General features: G+C 34.6%; 1 protein-coding gene across 1 annotated transcript; it reads right to left on the bottom strand.

Annotated features, from left to right (window-relative positions):
• Positions 1-7,786: 7,786 nt before the first annotated feature.
• LOC127085144 (uncharacterized) lies at positions 7,787-11,492 on the bottom strand. Its single transcript, XM_051025718.1, has 2 exons — positions 10,695-11,492; positions 7,787-8,572 (listed from the first exon to the last, which is right to left on the bottom strand). Exons 1-2 carry the CDS (start codon positions 11,237-11,239, stop codon positions 8,134-8,136), a joined length of 984 nt encoding a protein of 327 aa, XP_050881675.1. The 5' UTR covers positions 11,240-11,492; the 3' UTR covers positions 7,787-8,133.
• Between the last annotated feature and the right edge of the window lie 4,304 nt (positions 11,493-15,796).

Genomic DNA, 15,796 nt, shown 5'->3' with positions numbered 1-15,796 from the left:
CGAAAGTGAATCATTTTTTGCAAGCTTGAATCTAAACTCTCTCAAAAGACCAACCAAGAACAAACAATCATTTTTAAATCAAAAAACAGAACCAAAAAGTTAAAAAGTTTAAGCTAAAATCATTACCCAAAGAATGTGAAAAAGCTAAGTTAAAATGATGTTGAACTTGAATGTGAAGCAAGGGGTTTGGGATGAAAATATTTATGGTGAAATCTTAGTGAAGGGGCTGAGTAATAAGTGTTAGAGAGTGAGAAGTTTTGAGGAAAAAATGTGATGTGGAAAAAAGTTGGTTGGGGTGAATTTTGGGAGAGAAAGATTTTTTTGTTTTGATTTAGGTTTGGATAAGAGGGTTAATGATGTTTGGATAGAAATTTTGGGGGCTCAAAAGCATGGAAAATGAGGGGAAATAGTGCCTCTGGGGAAAGAAAGTGGGTAAGTGGGGGAAACAAAAAGCATTTTGTGTAAAAAAATAGACCTATTGCTGATGTTTTCGCATGGGAAATCCAATTCCCTGATTGGGGTAATCGATTTCCCAGTGCCTTTGCATGTGTTTTCTCTCAGGTGTAAACACCATGTCATGAGTCCATGCACAATGACTTTGGTTATGAATGTTAATGCAATTATGGTGATGGAGCAATGAATGAATGTATCTGTAATAGGATCATGGATCATATGAAAGTTGTATAGGGGTAGGTGAATTTTTGGGTATGACACCTTACCCATTGGGTGTAGTGTTCCTTAACAAGAGTGTTTCTTTTTCCCCACGTTTTACCTTTCCTTGTGATTACAGTCCAAGCTCTTCTGACCTTTCACATAATAAGGTTATTCACACTCAAGTCGTGGAAGATGAATGGTTCCAAAGCCTTGCTTTCTGGGGGACCATACGTGGGGTATCCATGTTGTCTTAGAGATATAACATGATTGTAGTTTATACATACCCTGGTGCCCCAGAATGGAACATTAGGGAAATCCCCATAGCTAGAAATGATATCAACAGTTTCCCACTTTCTCAAATACCAGTTGATGTTACCAGTAGTGATAGACCCCAATTTCTGTAACCATTTGAGCTTTTCAGACTTGATAGCACCTTCTTATTTGAGATGTCACATGACTCAAGCATGTAAGAGCGGAGCACAACACAACAAGGTACCTCCTTTCTTTTCATGACGTTCATGCAAAGAATAATAGATGTCGGCTAACAGGAAAGGTACTGGGTTACCTGGGAGAAATATTTCCACAGCTATTTCATCCATAAAATTCTCTATGTTTGGGAAGAGCATGATTCCATGAACCAAAAGGACTAGGATGGCATTGAAAGCTTTCCAATTCTCTACTTTCTCATTCTTCACAGCCAAACCTTCTAGGAATCCTCTTGAAAATACTTTAAAGGTCCCCATAACATCCCAATTATCTACCACTACTTGAATGTCTATACCCAGAGTCGAGGCTATCTTATTAGGGTTAACTTCTTCATTAAGCTTTGGGAAAGGGTTATTCTTCTTCAAGCTTCGGCCTACAATTCTCTCAATTTCCTCCAATGTAGGTGCCAATTGGAAGTCCGAGAACGTAAAACATCACAGAGGAGGATCATAGAAACGAGCTTGTGTGATGATAGAAAATGGGTCCACCTTCTTAGTTAGGAGTTTCAAGATTCTGCCATGGTCTTTCTTGAAATCATCTTTCCTTTGAATAGTCAACTGGGAGCTCAGTTCCTTTAGGCTGTCAACATTTTGCGTTCTGTATTTGAATAAATATGTGTTTCTCCTTTCAAGATTCATCATGATTATTCTGACAAATGTTCTTGTGTATTACTGCAATGAACACAAGATACTAAGAGCTTTGTTTTGTATTTTTTTTGCTTACGATGCATGAATGTATGAATACATGGATGAACGATACTCAAGCATGGGTTCATAAATTTGAGGTACAGACGGAGGATCACATTGATTGCTTTTCAAACCAGGGTTCTCACCGGGTATGGACTAAGGTTTAAAAAAGTCACCTCTGAGTCATTGATTCATATGAATACTTGTCAGTTTCGGCAACTACATACTGGTTAAAAATTCCTTCAAGTGAATCTATTCAGGGGGAGGTCTTCGTACCGACCCTTACGAGAACCACATCTCGGGGACCCATACTATGTGACCATTAACAGTGGGTTCTAGACGTTGTTCCCAGAGTCATGGATCATCAAGAATGTTTGTCTCTTGTGGCAACTACATGTCGGGCGTCAATTCCCTCAAGAGAATCTATTCTGAGTGAGGTTTTCGTATCGACCCTTACGAGAACTACATCTCAAGGACCCATACTATGCAACCATCGTCTTAGTAGGCCAAAGGGTAAAGGGTTCTACGAAGGTTCTTAGATTTAAGGATCCTCATAAAAACATCAATGCTTACGGCAATTACATGTCGGACAACAATATTTTCAAATAATCTACTCTAAGTGAGGTTCTTGTGCCGACCCTTACGAGAACTACATCTCAGGGACCTGCACTACTCAACCATCGTCCTATCTTATATTTGTACTCCAGACTCGGGTAAAGAGTCTTTCCCTGAAGGTTTCTTTTTGCAACAAAGTTCCCATTCAAACATAACACCAAAAAGCCAAGTAATAGATAAGGTAATATTAACAGTAAAAGGGAACAAAAGATGGCAAGATAAGTTAAAAGATAAACACCCAAACATACAAAAAGGCAAATTAGACTAGGCTTGACTTGCTTAGGGAAATTGGGTCCCCAGCAGAGTCACCAGTTGTCGCTACAGGAAAACTGACTACAGACACAGAGTCGTCACCGGATTTTATTTATTCCAAAGGAAGAGAGGGAAAATATCGATAAAACCCCTGAATGAAAGGAAAAAATGGTCTCGCAACCAAAACTAGGGTTCGGAAGCCAGTTATGTTAGGGGAAGGTATTAGCACCCCTCACATCAATCGTAATTGATAGGAACCATCTAGGTCGTCTACATGAATGGGTGTTATTGTCCAAAAGTTTACTTGCTAAAAGGGAAAATGGTTGGTTTTTTATTAGTGTGCTCGCCAAGGATTGAGACCCTTGTGCCTACGTATCTTCATCGTTAAATGAAGAATCAAAGCTTCGTAGTTCATAGTAGAAAATGATTTTTTGTTGATTTCTTTTACCTTGAAAAAGGGTTTTCGGAATGATGCCCTAAGGCACAAAAAAGAGTTTGATGAGTTGATGTTATTTTTAGGTTTTTTTTATGAAAAGGTGATTGATTTATATTGTACTACTACACGGAGTGCGTAATCCTAATCATAGTTTATTACTTTTTTAGTTTTGATTGATAAAAAAGGTCATTTGACGTTGAATTAAGGGTTTGCTTATCATTTTGAAATAGTGAGGTGGACCTAATTCCTAAGAGATAAAAAGGAAATCAAAGGATAAAAGTATAATCAAAGGGAGGGGGATACATGGAAAGTTACAAGGGAAATGATGCGAGAAATAAATGGTCTCGTTGTAAGGTAGCCCAAGAGAAAGCCTTGTGTGTGTAAAGTGGCCTAAGTTAACAAGTGGATAATGGACTCAAAACATGTCTACCTAGGATAGTGTCATGAATGTCATTCTTGCAATAAAAGATTACAAGTCCAAAAAAACTCTAAGTCAAAGCAATAGGTCAAATATCATAATCTTAAGGTCCAAATGCAAGGGTCCTAACAAGAGCCCTCTAAGTCCAACATTAAGTCACAAATGATACATCTTTTTGGTCTTTTCATTTTATCATGTTTTTGTTCTTTTTCAATGGATTGGATAATAAGAAGTAAAATACAATAGCTAAAGCATAAATAAAGATAAATATGAATAGATGACAATGATGAAGTAGATGATGATTATGATGGATGATAATTGTGCATAAAGGTAAATAAACAAAAATGTAAATAACCAAAAGTAAAGGTTAGATGTTAGAGGTTAGGGGTTAAGTTGCAAAAAGTGACCACTTAATGATTCTATATCCACAAGTCAAAGGACTCAAAATATGGTGCATTAAGGGATAACCTATCATTGATTCAAAGTGTCAAAATGATCCAATGATCATTTATTAACAAGTTTGAATCAAAGAAGATTGAATCAATTAAAACATTCATCTATCAATAATTTGAAGTGTGGAAGATCTTATCAATTAAGCAATCATAAAAGATGAACACAGGTTAAAATATAACAAGGAAGATGGAGGTTAACAGTTAGGTTATATGAAATTAGCATTTCAACATAATCAACTTTCAAAGTACAATCAATCAATCATTAACTACTATTCAAATGAAAAGACAAAATCAATTGCAAAGTAAAAATAAAGATTAAATTGCAATATAGAAATAAAAATGAGATTGGATCAAACAAAATGAAAAGAGAAATTAATTTGCAATATTAATATTAATTATTAAATTGAAAATTAAATCACAAAATCAAAATGTAAAATAAAAATCACATTCAAACTGCAAAGAAATATAGATATTAAATTGAAAAATTATGTGGAAAATGCTTGAATTAAAATAGACATTTTAATCAAAATTAATTTGCAAAATTAATTATGGAAATTACTTTGCAAATTAAATCAATTAAAAGGTAAAAAAATCAATTAAAAAGTGCAAGATAATATTAATTATCATTTTGCAAAAATTAATTGGTGAAAAATAAAATCAAGATTTAAAATAAAAAATGATGAGAAAAATCAGAAACCAAAAAAAATTTAAAAACAAATAAAAAGAAACAAAAGAAAATTTTAAAAAAATAGTAAATGAACAAGGGTGTGTGAAAATGAAACAGGAGGGTCCAAAAGCAAAAATGCAAGGCCCAAAGCGCTTCATCTCAACTCCAACTCTGAGTTGACCACGGGGTCAAAGGGAGTTATATTGATCAAATCTGTTGGATCTTGATCCTAGGGCTCAAACGCGTTGCCAAGAGGACTCATGGCATCCATTGGATTATAATACTTAAAAAAGTATGCGAAAGGAAAGTCACAGATTGAGAGATCAAATGCACGCGCGCTGACAAAGAACACACATGTCCAGGAGGCCACATCACTCCCAACAATAAACCAAAACACGCCAGGAAAAATTATTTGAATTTATTGAAAAGTGGAGGGAAATGAGTCACGAATACATCGTCTTCAACCTCCAAACATGTAAAAATTGAAATCCAACATCTCACCATTTAAATGTACAAACATGTGTCTGTTACACTCGTCTTACCTCACTAATGCTTCCTCCATGCTCAGAATCCATTGATTCAACCCGAGCATGGAGAATTTCAGCTTACATTATAATGAACAGATAACCTTAATTTAAAAATTAAATGCTGGATATGTAGTGATATAAGCTCAAATGTTAGGGGAAATGATCGGTGGAGCATAACGGGCATAATGGTAACTCATTTCAAGCGAAATGGTGGAGGTTTCTACCTTGCCGAAAAAAGTTACATAGCTGAATTTCGGTGGAGTTGCAGAGCTCATATGAGGTAGATATGAGTGGTTTACTCGGTGCAGTTAGCTTCAGGGAAGTTAAGGGAATGTGTTTGGATGTTCAGGTTGTGTTGAAAATGGCTCAAGATGTCTACCTGAATACTATGTTTTAAAGCTTGTTTGTGAGTGATTTTAGTAGGATTTTTGTGGCTGCAAAGCTTGGGAAAATGATGGAAAATAATGCTCTATTTATATGCAAACTGCAGGTATCTTCATACGTGTGAGATTTGGATGAAATCGTGTGAACCGAAAAAGTGAAAAAAGAAACTTGTTTGCTAAGGGTTGATGAGCTGGCATGTGAGTGGTGTGTACAATCCTTCTCTCATTTTGTGCACTACAGATAAGGGAATATTTATGAATCAGTGGTGGTCCCCATTCATTCTAGAAGCTTTGAAGTTCCAATTTGCTTGTATCCGAGTTTTGTAGCATTTTGGTGTTTTGGTGTACCTCATTCTTGCTGCACTTGTGTCACCATATTTGGACTCTAATTGTTGCCTTCAAAATTCCTTGGTTGCTTGGGATAAAATGCACATGATTTGGTGACTTAGAACCATGAAAAATGGATGTTTGACTTGGTCTGGTTCCGTGCACACTGCATGACAGGTCACCAAGTTTAGGCATAAGCCAAATGAAATTGACTCATGAATTTTAGGTCAAACTTAGGTCAAACACCCTTTGCCATGATCTTAACAAGATGCAAAAAGAATTAGGTCAAAAGGAGATGTGAGGTGAGAATGCCATAAGTGTAAAGTAGTGGTCATGACGTGGTTTTGGGTCTGCCTAGGAAGCTTGACTTATCTTGACCAATGCAAAAATTGAGGTCTTTAAGGGTTGAGTTAGGGTTTGATTCTTAAAACAAAGTTGTAGAGGATTTCATTTGTGACATTTGGCTCAAAATAGATCTCCAAAAGGTTGAGAAATGAGAAAGCTATGGGATTTGGGCCAAATGATAGGCCAAACTTGGAAACTAGGCCAACCAAACATGCACTAACTTGTATTCTTTGACAATTTCTTGAATCCCAAGGCACAATGATGATCATTTGAGGATCAAATGAGAAAATCTTGGTTGAACCTTGATTAACCATGATGATGTCTTGAAGTTTGAAGATATGGCATAGAAATAAACTCATGAACCATGCTTGAACCAAAGTAGTAAATGGATCCTTCTTTGACCAAGATGAAATCCTAATCCCATGATGAATAAGTCTTGATTATGATCCTTTGTCCCTCTTTCTTTTGACTTGAAACCAAAGCCTCCTCAAATCCATCTTTCACACTTTGATACAGAGGTAGGGTATCAAGAAACCCTAGTCACCAATGCCATGCATTTTATTCATGGTCAACCATGCTTGAGAATTAAGAACCAAATGCTATACTAATGAGATGATATGCTAATGAATGAGATGATATGCTAGGATGAAAATAAGGGTATGACAAATAAAAAAATGTGTTATACAACTTAATGGATTTGAGGTGCGTCCAAAAAAACATCCCGAACAAAATTTTCATCCTCACACTCTACACCTAGAAATATAATGATATCATCTAACAATTTTAACAATTATTGCATTTCGGATTTTGAACCTCTTGTCTCTTTGTTGTTTATGTATTAAGCATGATGATACTTTTTTTTTAATTAAAAAAAACTCCGCATAATCTTTTGATGAGATTGAAATATAGTACTTTTCGGTAATTAAAAAAAAATCATTTTTTTTGCATAATCGCTAAAAAAAATCTCTTTGGAGCACTGTTTTTGAAGGTTCAGTATTTTTCGTGTTTTCTTCTTATCAAAAAATCTTTCGGGAAATAGTCTGAAAAATCATTTCAAATATATATAATTAAAAATTTAAACAAAACAATCCTTAAAATTATTAAAGGGTAAATTGAAAATTAAAACAATCGTTAAAATTATTAAATGGTAGATTGAAAATTAAAACAATCCTTAAAATTATTAAAGGGTAGATTGAAAATTACCCAACTATTTGTGGACCCTAGAAACCTCCCAAAAAACTATCAGCTACATGTTGTTTGTCTTTGATGGAGGAGTTTCCATAAAATTCTTTGTAGATACTACTAAAACAACTAGAATAAAGACCAAGTTAACATAAAATTCTTTATAAAACTAGTATGGACTATCTAACTTAGTAATTATATAATGATCACTGATATGAATAAGTGTTTCAGGTCATGCCAAAATCACATCATCTGTCTTCATTGTATAAAGTTCGAAGACAAAAAAAAAAGATAGACTATAATGAAAGCATAGAAATTCTAAGTTGCGTTTAATTCGAAACCAAAAAAACATCATATCAATCAAATAACCCGTGATAAATAAATGGCAACACAATCTATCCAATAAGATTGTGTAAAACATGATTCATTGTGATCAAATCAAGGCTCCATAAACCTAAGTTTAGCCAAGAGGAAAAACAATTTAATGTAAAATAATGAAAAACCAACAGAATTTAACTACCTATTTGTTTCACCAAGATTGATGCTTCCTATCATTAACTTACGTTTCCTACCCTGCAAAAAATCAAGTATGGCACCCTGGTATTCTAGCTCTTAGTAAGCACTCCAATTCGTCCCTATTCACATGCATAAATACCATGCACATCATATATTCATAATGTGCATACACAAAAATTTACTTGATTCAACTTAAGACTCCCCTCAGATCAGATCTTTGCTGAGGAGTTAGACTCGAGGGATACTTGATGTCAACGATCTTAATTTTTAAATTTCCCTTCCTTCCAGGTTCTTTGGATAATGGCATTCCTTCATTAGGTACTACGTGCACATAGCCAGGTGTGATTATACCTGACAACTGGACCATGAGTCGCCTCCCATCCAAGGTAGGGATTTCCAATATTTTATTTGTAAGGGCGTCGACGAGAGTCATCTTTTGATTAATTATCAAATCATTGCCATTCCTTATATAACGTGCATGTGGTTTCTCCTCAATCACAAAAGTGATATCAGCTGGGATGATGCCAGGCTCTTGGTCACCCTTTTCAGTGAAGGTAAGCTTTGTCCCCTTCTTCCAGCCAGGTTTTATATTAATAGTCACAATTTCCTCCTCAGGACGACTCCTCCTGAAATAGTTTGCATGCATCAAACATTGTAAGCAAACAAAAAATATTCATTTCTTCTATGAAAGAACTGTTGAAGTAATTTTCTTAAAAGATGATCCTGCTACTAGAATAACTTGCCAATTCTTTCCCCCTTTCTTCCATGTAATATAGTAGTATGATAAACTACCACACTTTAGTTCTGAATATACTCTGAACTTTATATCTTTGGATGTATTACGACCTCTATGTCTTAACAATTAAAACAAGAAAACAGATCTCCTGCTAAGGGAAAATAGTAACAGATAAATCGGTCTAATCATATCCACATACAAACTGTACTAACAAAAACTGAACTATTAAAATCAGTTTTTAACATATCCATTTCAATTTGTATGTTTTTATTTGATTACTTAATTTTTCTTATTAGTTAATTTTCCCTCTGATTCACATATATAGTCATAACAAATACCAAAAAAATTCAAAATACAAACTTCTAGGGTGTTTGGTTTCATTTCTGCTTCCAATATAAAATCACATTTTTTCTTTAATTGTCAGAAAAGGATTATGTTGCGTACAGTTTGCTTCTTATTTTCAAACACTTGTTTTGGTTTCACTTTTAATTGGAAAAATGCTAAAATTATTTTCAATCCATGTCCTATTTTTCTAGGATTTGCACAAGAATTAGTGAAAAATGACTTTTCACTATTTCCAAGGTGTTTCACAAACTTGGATCAAATCCCACTTCAACCTTGTAACTAAAAGGAAGCACAAATTTTACGATGCACAAGGAAACTTCCAGTAAGATTCTCAACCAACAGAAAAGACCAAAATTCATAATTGAGAGAAAATTTAAAATGATCCCTACTCGATGATTTTTAGAAATAATCATTGAATCAAATGAACTATGTTATCCACCATTAGATACCACGCTATCACATTCCCTTTCACAATAAATTATCAATTTTTGGGGATGTGTTATACTTAACTCCTATAATGACAGCATACCATATGTAAAATAGAAAGAGGTTAAGAGCCAACCAGAAAACTACTTTTGTTGTTAAAGATATGGCCAATGAAAATTTTCTGCATACTAGAAAATGACAGAGCCCACAATGTCCTATGATGGATGCTAATGCTTCAAGAGAGTAGAAATCTCCGAGTTTTTAATATTAGTTATTGCTTATCATTCAATAATAGAAACCATCCACTTCTATAGAAAACAAATCCTGAAACAAGGAAACTAAATAAAAGGCAGATCTTGTATAATTATATCCTAATCCTATCTGGAGAAATATGAAAACCAAATTAAAAAATTAAATCCTAAAAGACCCTATCCTATCCTTATCAGTTTAAGGTCTAATCCTTAACTGCAGTATATGCCATCTTGGGCGTTGAACCTTCTAAGAAATGTGTATTGCACATCTGATCTAAATGAAACATTGTGGCTCCTATGATTGAGTTTGAGGGTTTGAGGGTGTATGTTAAATTCATATTTTTCAAGCATACATTCAAATCACTTACAATGATTTAATTACTTTACAACTCATTCATACATTTCAACTTCATTAGGTAACCCAACATTTCAACATTCAACATTTATCTCCAAGAGAACCAAATATTAGAAGAGGATCAAAATCCAAAACATAGATCATCCCCTAAAGCTTAGCATTGTTCCTAGGTGTCATCCACATAAAAATATATAACTGGCACCAGCAAAAAGGGGTTGCCACTTCAATTTCACAAACAGAATTAGATGAGTTTAAATTAGTAACTAAATCAATTCCAATTTCATACAATCAACTTTTGCATTGAGTTGCCCAGTTATCACAACTATAGTCAGGTGTAACTATCAATCACTCTAAGCAAAAGGGGGATTGTTGTGACTTCAATTTCAGAAGCATGATTAGATGAGCTTGTATTACTAATAATTAGTAATTAAATTCAATTTCCAAGCTCATATTTACTCAAAATAGTTTCAAATTCAATCAACAATGCATTTAAACCTATAAACTAATCAATTACAACAAAAATCCAACTAGGCATATCAGAATCATAACAATATTGAGTGAATAATTAGCTAAAAATCAAACAAGGCATATCAGAATCATAACAATAATAAAGTTAGGGTTTAAAATTGATTTACCCATCATGATCAGTTACAGTTCTGGTAATCTTCAATTTCTTGTCAACCCCTCTATACAGATCTTCCAGGCTGCAAAGCAACGGACGCTCGACAGGAGGAGCTTTTTTCATCGGATGTCCACCAAACGGCACACCAGTCGATGTCCTCCGAGACCCATCCGTTTCCCTACCCTCATCACCAAAGATCTCAGTATAAATATCATGAGGATTGCGAGGGTTATAATGATAGGAGGTATGACGATTCTGGCGTGATGACGAACTTGAGGCGGAGGAAGATTCATATGGAAAATGAGGATGTTTCCGAGGTGTCGGAGGGACGACACCGGACTTAAGCACGGCCTCGCCGTGGTTATCATAGATCCTACGTTTTTCTGGATCGGTTAAAACGTCGTAGGCTTCAGAAATGAGCTTGAATTTGGACTCAGCTTCGGCTCTGTTATCAGGGTTTTTGTCAGGGTGCCATATCATAGCAAGCTTTCTGTAAGATTTCTTGATATCAATGTCGGTAGCGCTTCGACTCACTTTGAGTATGTTGTAGTAGTCCATTGTGCCGAGATTTTTAACCTCCGGCGCTAGTGGCGACGCGGGAGGTTAACGAGATGATATGGAGAGTTGGAGCGTTATTTTGACGGTTAATGCAAAACAATATTTTAGAAGACGAATATATATATAGATGGTCATATCTTTCCTAATTTTATTTCGGGTGATTCACTTCTTAAATTAAACCCCACCATCCATTCCAATTATTTTATTAATTTTTCTATCAAAACTAGTAGAAGACCCCCTCCTGGATTCGCACCGGTATGAGAAAAAATATAAAATATAGTGTTAGACATATTGATAGTTGAATTATATTCAAATGCATGTTCGAGAGATATATTTATGTCATTAAATTTTATCAATTCAGCCTATATTGATATATGTTCTCAGAATTGACAGAACAATACTTTTCCCTCAAGGAAATAAATCCTGAATATCCACGATATCAGCAAGGATGCCAGCTGCAGTTGTGTCATTTCCAGCTTCAACACCTTGAACAACCAGAGGTTCGTCATTATAGCATCGAGTGTATACTTCTGGTTGCCATTTACATTAACATACAAAATGGTCAAGCATTTGAAATATATGTTCGGAAAGATGACTTGGAATATTTGAATATAAAATTTAGATCAGGAAAAAACAAATCAAATCATAGTACCAAAATGTTTTCAATTTGTCATCGAGAGTGCCACCGTAAAAACCAGGGTTGCGGGAATTTAGTTTTTCCTTATTCAAGTCCAGTTAGAATTTCTCTTATATGCTACCCTCATGCTAAATATGGCTTGGCGGGTTGAGGAACTTGATTCACTAGACGACTCTCTCAATAGCCTTAGGTCAGTGTACTTATCAGTCTGTCATGAACTTTAATGATGGCTTTTAATTGTGATATATTAGTTAGTGAACATTTGTCTGCTCTGTCTATCTATGGGGGTTCCATACTCTATACAGTTTCCTAACTAAAATGAAAATCATTATTAAAAATTCATAGCTGTGATATGGAAAATACCCTTTACATCAAGCTATGTTGAGAAACTTCATAATAAATAATTCAAGATATATTCTTTAAATACTGTATCATTTTTCAAAGTTACTAAAACGATAGAGATTTAAAGCCACACTTACCGCTGGAAATCCTCTTTGAATTATTCCTAACCCAACCAATCCAACTACAGGTGCCATGCCAATAGGACTGAAAAATTTGTAGAAATAATATTATGTAAAGGGAAGAAACTGGATCTAGAAGAAGGAAATGAACATGAACATGAACATCTTCACACCATCTCCACACCAAAATACTGAATCTGAAAAAAATACAACCGAGTAAACAACATCTTCACACCAAAAAGATGAAGAAAACTATAATAAAATGAACATGAAAACGAATATGTAACCGATGAAAACGAACAAAATTAGCGCAACTTATTTTGCCGGAACACTACAAACAACAACAAACTCATACAAACAAGTTCATTCATAACAGATGATGCAAATTATCTGAAGTTGTAATGCAACAGAGAAATTGGGGAAACTACCATATCAAAACAGATGATGCAAATTATAAGTTAATGAAATGAAACTAAATAAATATAACCTCCTAATTACTACCTCATTATCCATAACTGACTACTTAGAAACCATCTTCTCAAGCACAATTTGCTACTTGATTCAACAAACATATTTTCCTCCTTGGTTGCATCAGCATGTATTCATCCTAATAAAACGTAATCATGGATCAGTCACGACCTCAATATACTCTGCTATGAAACAATAAATGAAATAAAACAAACTAGTGCAAATAACCCATAACCAACATAGATGTTATACCATTATGCCTCATATTTTCACACAATGGTTATACAATTGTTTCAAACTAATACTTCCTTCATTGCCTTCACCAGCTATCAACAACAGTCCAAGCCTTAAAATGTATGTTGGCCTTTTTACCGTGCAATTCTGGACAACCTTCTATGGAACAGAGAACTATCATGGTTGTCAGCATCATTTTTGGTTCATCAAATTTTATGTATCATATCTTTCAAAATGTGTCCAATACTTCTAAACTTCATAAAAATGCAATGTTGTTGAGAAAATATATTTTTCTTTTAGTCCCTGTAAATTAAGATTTTGTATGTTAGAAGAAAAAAGAAACTCAGGTTGTGGAAGGGAGGAGACAAATGAAGCGCCGTGAAAAATACAGAGTCTCGCAACCAAGAGCGAATTCGGAAGTCGGTTATGCAACCAAGAGCGGTTATTCCAAAGTCAGTTATTCGGAAGTCGGTTATTCCAAATGAAAGGGAAAATAGCGATAAAATCTCAAATGAGAGAAACGGTCTCGCAACCAAGAGCGGATTCGGAAGTCGGTTATGTAAGGGGAAGGTATTAGTACCCCTCACATCCATGGTACTCCATGGGAACCACTTGTTCGTATCAAATGAATATGGATGTTTATTTATCTGTATATTGCTTGCTATCGGGAATGGGATGAAAGAATGAGATGGGGAAGGAAATACATTTTAATTTAGTGTGCTCGCCAAGGATTTGGGCCCTTGTGCCTACGTATCCTCATACATGCAATAAGGAAGTCAGAGCTTCGTATATCGGCTCAAAAATGGAACATTTGTTTGGTTGTTTTTACTGAACAGTATTAACGTTCGCGCGCTACTGTTCACTTGCTTGTATATTCTATCATGGGAGCAGAAAGTATTTGCTTGTTTGCGGTAAAGTGGATACGCTTGGTTCGCACTCTAGCAGTTAAACATTACTTGCTCGCACATGGAGGCATAAGCTTCGTTCACGGTAGAACGGGAGTAACACGTTCTTATTGGAAGGTTTTGAAGTGTGCACTAAGGCAAAAGATGATTTGATTTGTTGGGGTTGATTTTATGTACGGAGATAAGCATCAGACCCTTGGCTAGATATAGTCAATGGTCCAATAACTCGGGAGTTGAGAGGACAATGGTGTCCTAAGCACTCTTTTTCATCCAAAAAATAGATTTGAATTGTGAAAAGAGTTTGGCAGGTTTAATCATTGGAACTTAGAGGGAGACAAGTATTTGACCCTTGACTAAGTACGGTCAACAATCAGAATACTTGGGAATTGAGAAGACCATGGAGTCCTAACTACTCTTTTTCTCCCTCATAGCACTTAGATCTAACTTATTTGAATTATTAGATGTTTTAACGGGGAAAGTCAAGTGTCGGGTCCTCAGGCTAGGTACGCCGACAACCCAAGTACTTGAATGTTGTGTACAAACACGTACACCCTATTTTGCATTTCAATTTGTTATGAAAAATATTTTTGAAAAAGGTACTTGACGTTGGATCAAGTATTTGAATTTATTACGAAAAGAGTGTGTAAAGAATGGAGGAGAGAGATAGAATGAGGTTGGGAAGAGAATGGAGAAGAGATGTGAATAATGGATAATGGAGTGGATGGAGAATACTTGATGTTGGATCAAGTATTCACGTTGCAATGGTGTGAGTTTTATTTGGAAAACAACTTGACGTTGAATCAAGTACCTTTTGTTTCTTTTGAAATGTTTTGTTTATAGTTTTGTATTTTATCCTTTTTTTTTATTATCATGCATGGTGAACTAACTAGAAAGCAATAAATCTAAGCTATTACATGATCACGGGGTGGGGGAACATTTGACCCACGATGGGGAGATGGATCCACACAATACAACATACAAGGGAATGGAAAGAATTATACGAATTACAAACTAATAAACTATGTGTCATGCCTAAAGCAGACAAGTGGCATGGTACTTCAAGCAATACAAAACTATCGAACGGGAATGGAATTGTTAGGAGCATGACTAGTTAGGAGTGATACAACAATATGTAAGTATGTACAATGGTTAAAATCGACTCGAATGATAATGGATTAATCAATGAAAAGTAATAAAAAATCTATCATGTGATCATGGAAAATGAAATTAGACATACAAAGTATTCATCACCTAAATTGAAATGGAATTTTGAATTTAATCAAAATGATCACCAACCAACGCATCGATTACATGGACAATTAAAATGAACGTTAATTCTAAAAGTCAAAATCTACCTAAACATGAATTAGGATCACAATCAATCAAATGGAAAATTAACAATCCAAATTCAAGAATTGAATCTAACGACTATGATTATACAAATCAAAATGAGTGAAAATTAACCAAATGGATCCACACAAAATCCATTAACCATATTAATCCACACAAAATCCACAAAATGAAATAACCAAAACCTAATTACTAAATTCTACTCATGGCATAGCTAATCAATCATGAATTAATTCTGAAAAATTAAGAAATTAAACCTAATATAACAATTGATTAAACCTAATTTCTAAATCCTAATCACCTAATTAAACCTAATTAAGAATTAATTTAAAACATGAATTAATCATAATATCTAAAATCTAAAATTAATCCTAATATTTAAAAGATTAAAAGAAAGGAACAGTAGCATGATTATCAAATGAAAAAATGAAAAAAATTAAGAAACCCTAATCATGGATTAATGGGGATTAAGAAATTCAATCATGGGCCAACTTAGGGGTGC

The sequence above is a fragment of the Lathyrus oleraceus genome, chromosome 5, assembly GCF_024323335.1.
Source record: "Lathyrus oleraceus cultivar Zhongwan6 chromosome 5, CAAS_Psat_ZW6_1.0, whole genome shotgun sequence".
In the NCBI taxonomy this organism is placed as follows: domain Eukaryota; kingdom Viridiplantae; phylum Streptophyta; class Magnoliopsida; order Fabales; family Fabaceae; genus Lathyrus; species Lathyrus oleraceus.
The sequence above is the reverse complement of the archived record's forward strand: the minus strand, read 5'-3'. Positions and strand labels throughout refer to the sequence as shown.

Bases quoted from the DNA above. Each gene is read 5' to 3' on its own strand.
- LOC127085144 (XM_051025718.1), bottom strand. From the start codon at position 11,239: ATGGACTACTACAACATACTCAAAGTGAGTCGAAGCGCTACCGACATT. The intron at 8,573-10,694 runs GTAAATCAATTT...AAACTATTTCAG, and splicing joins ACTGTAACTGATCATGATGG to GAGGAGTCGTCCTGAGGAGG.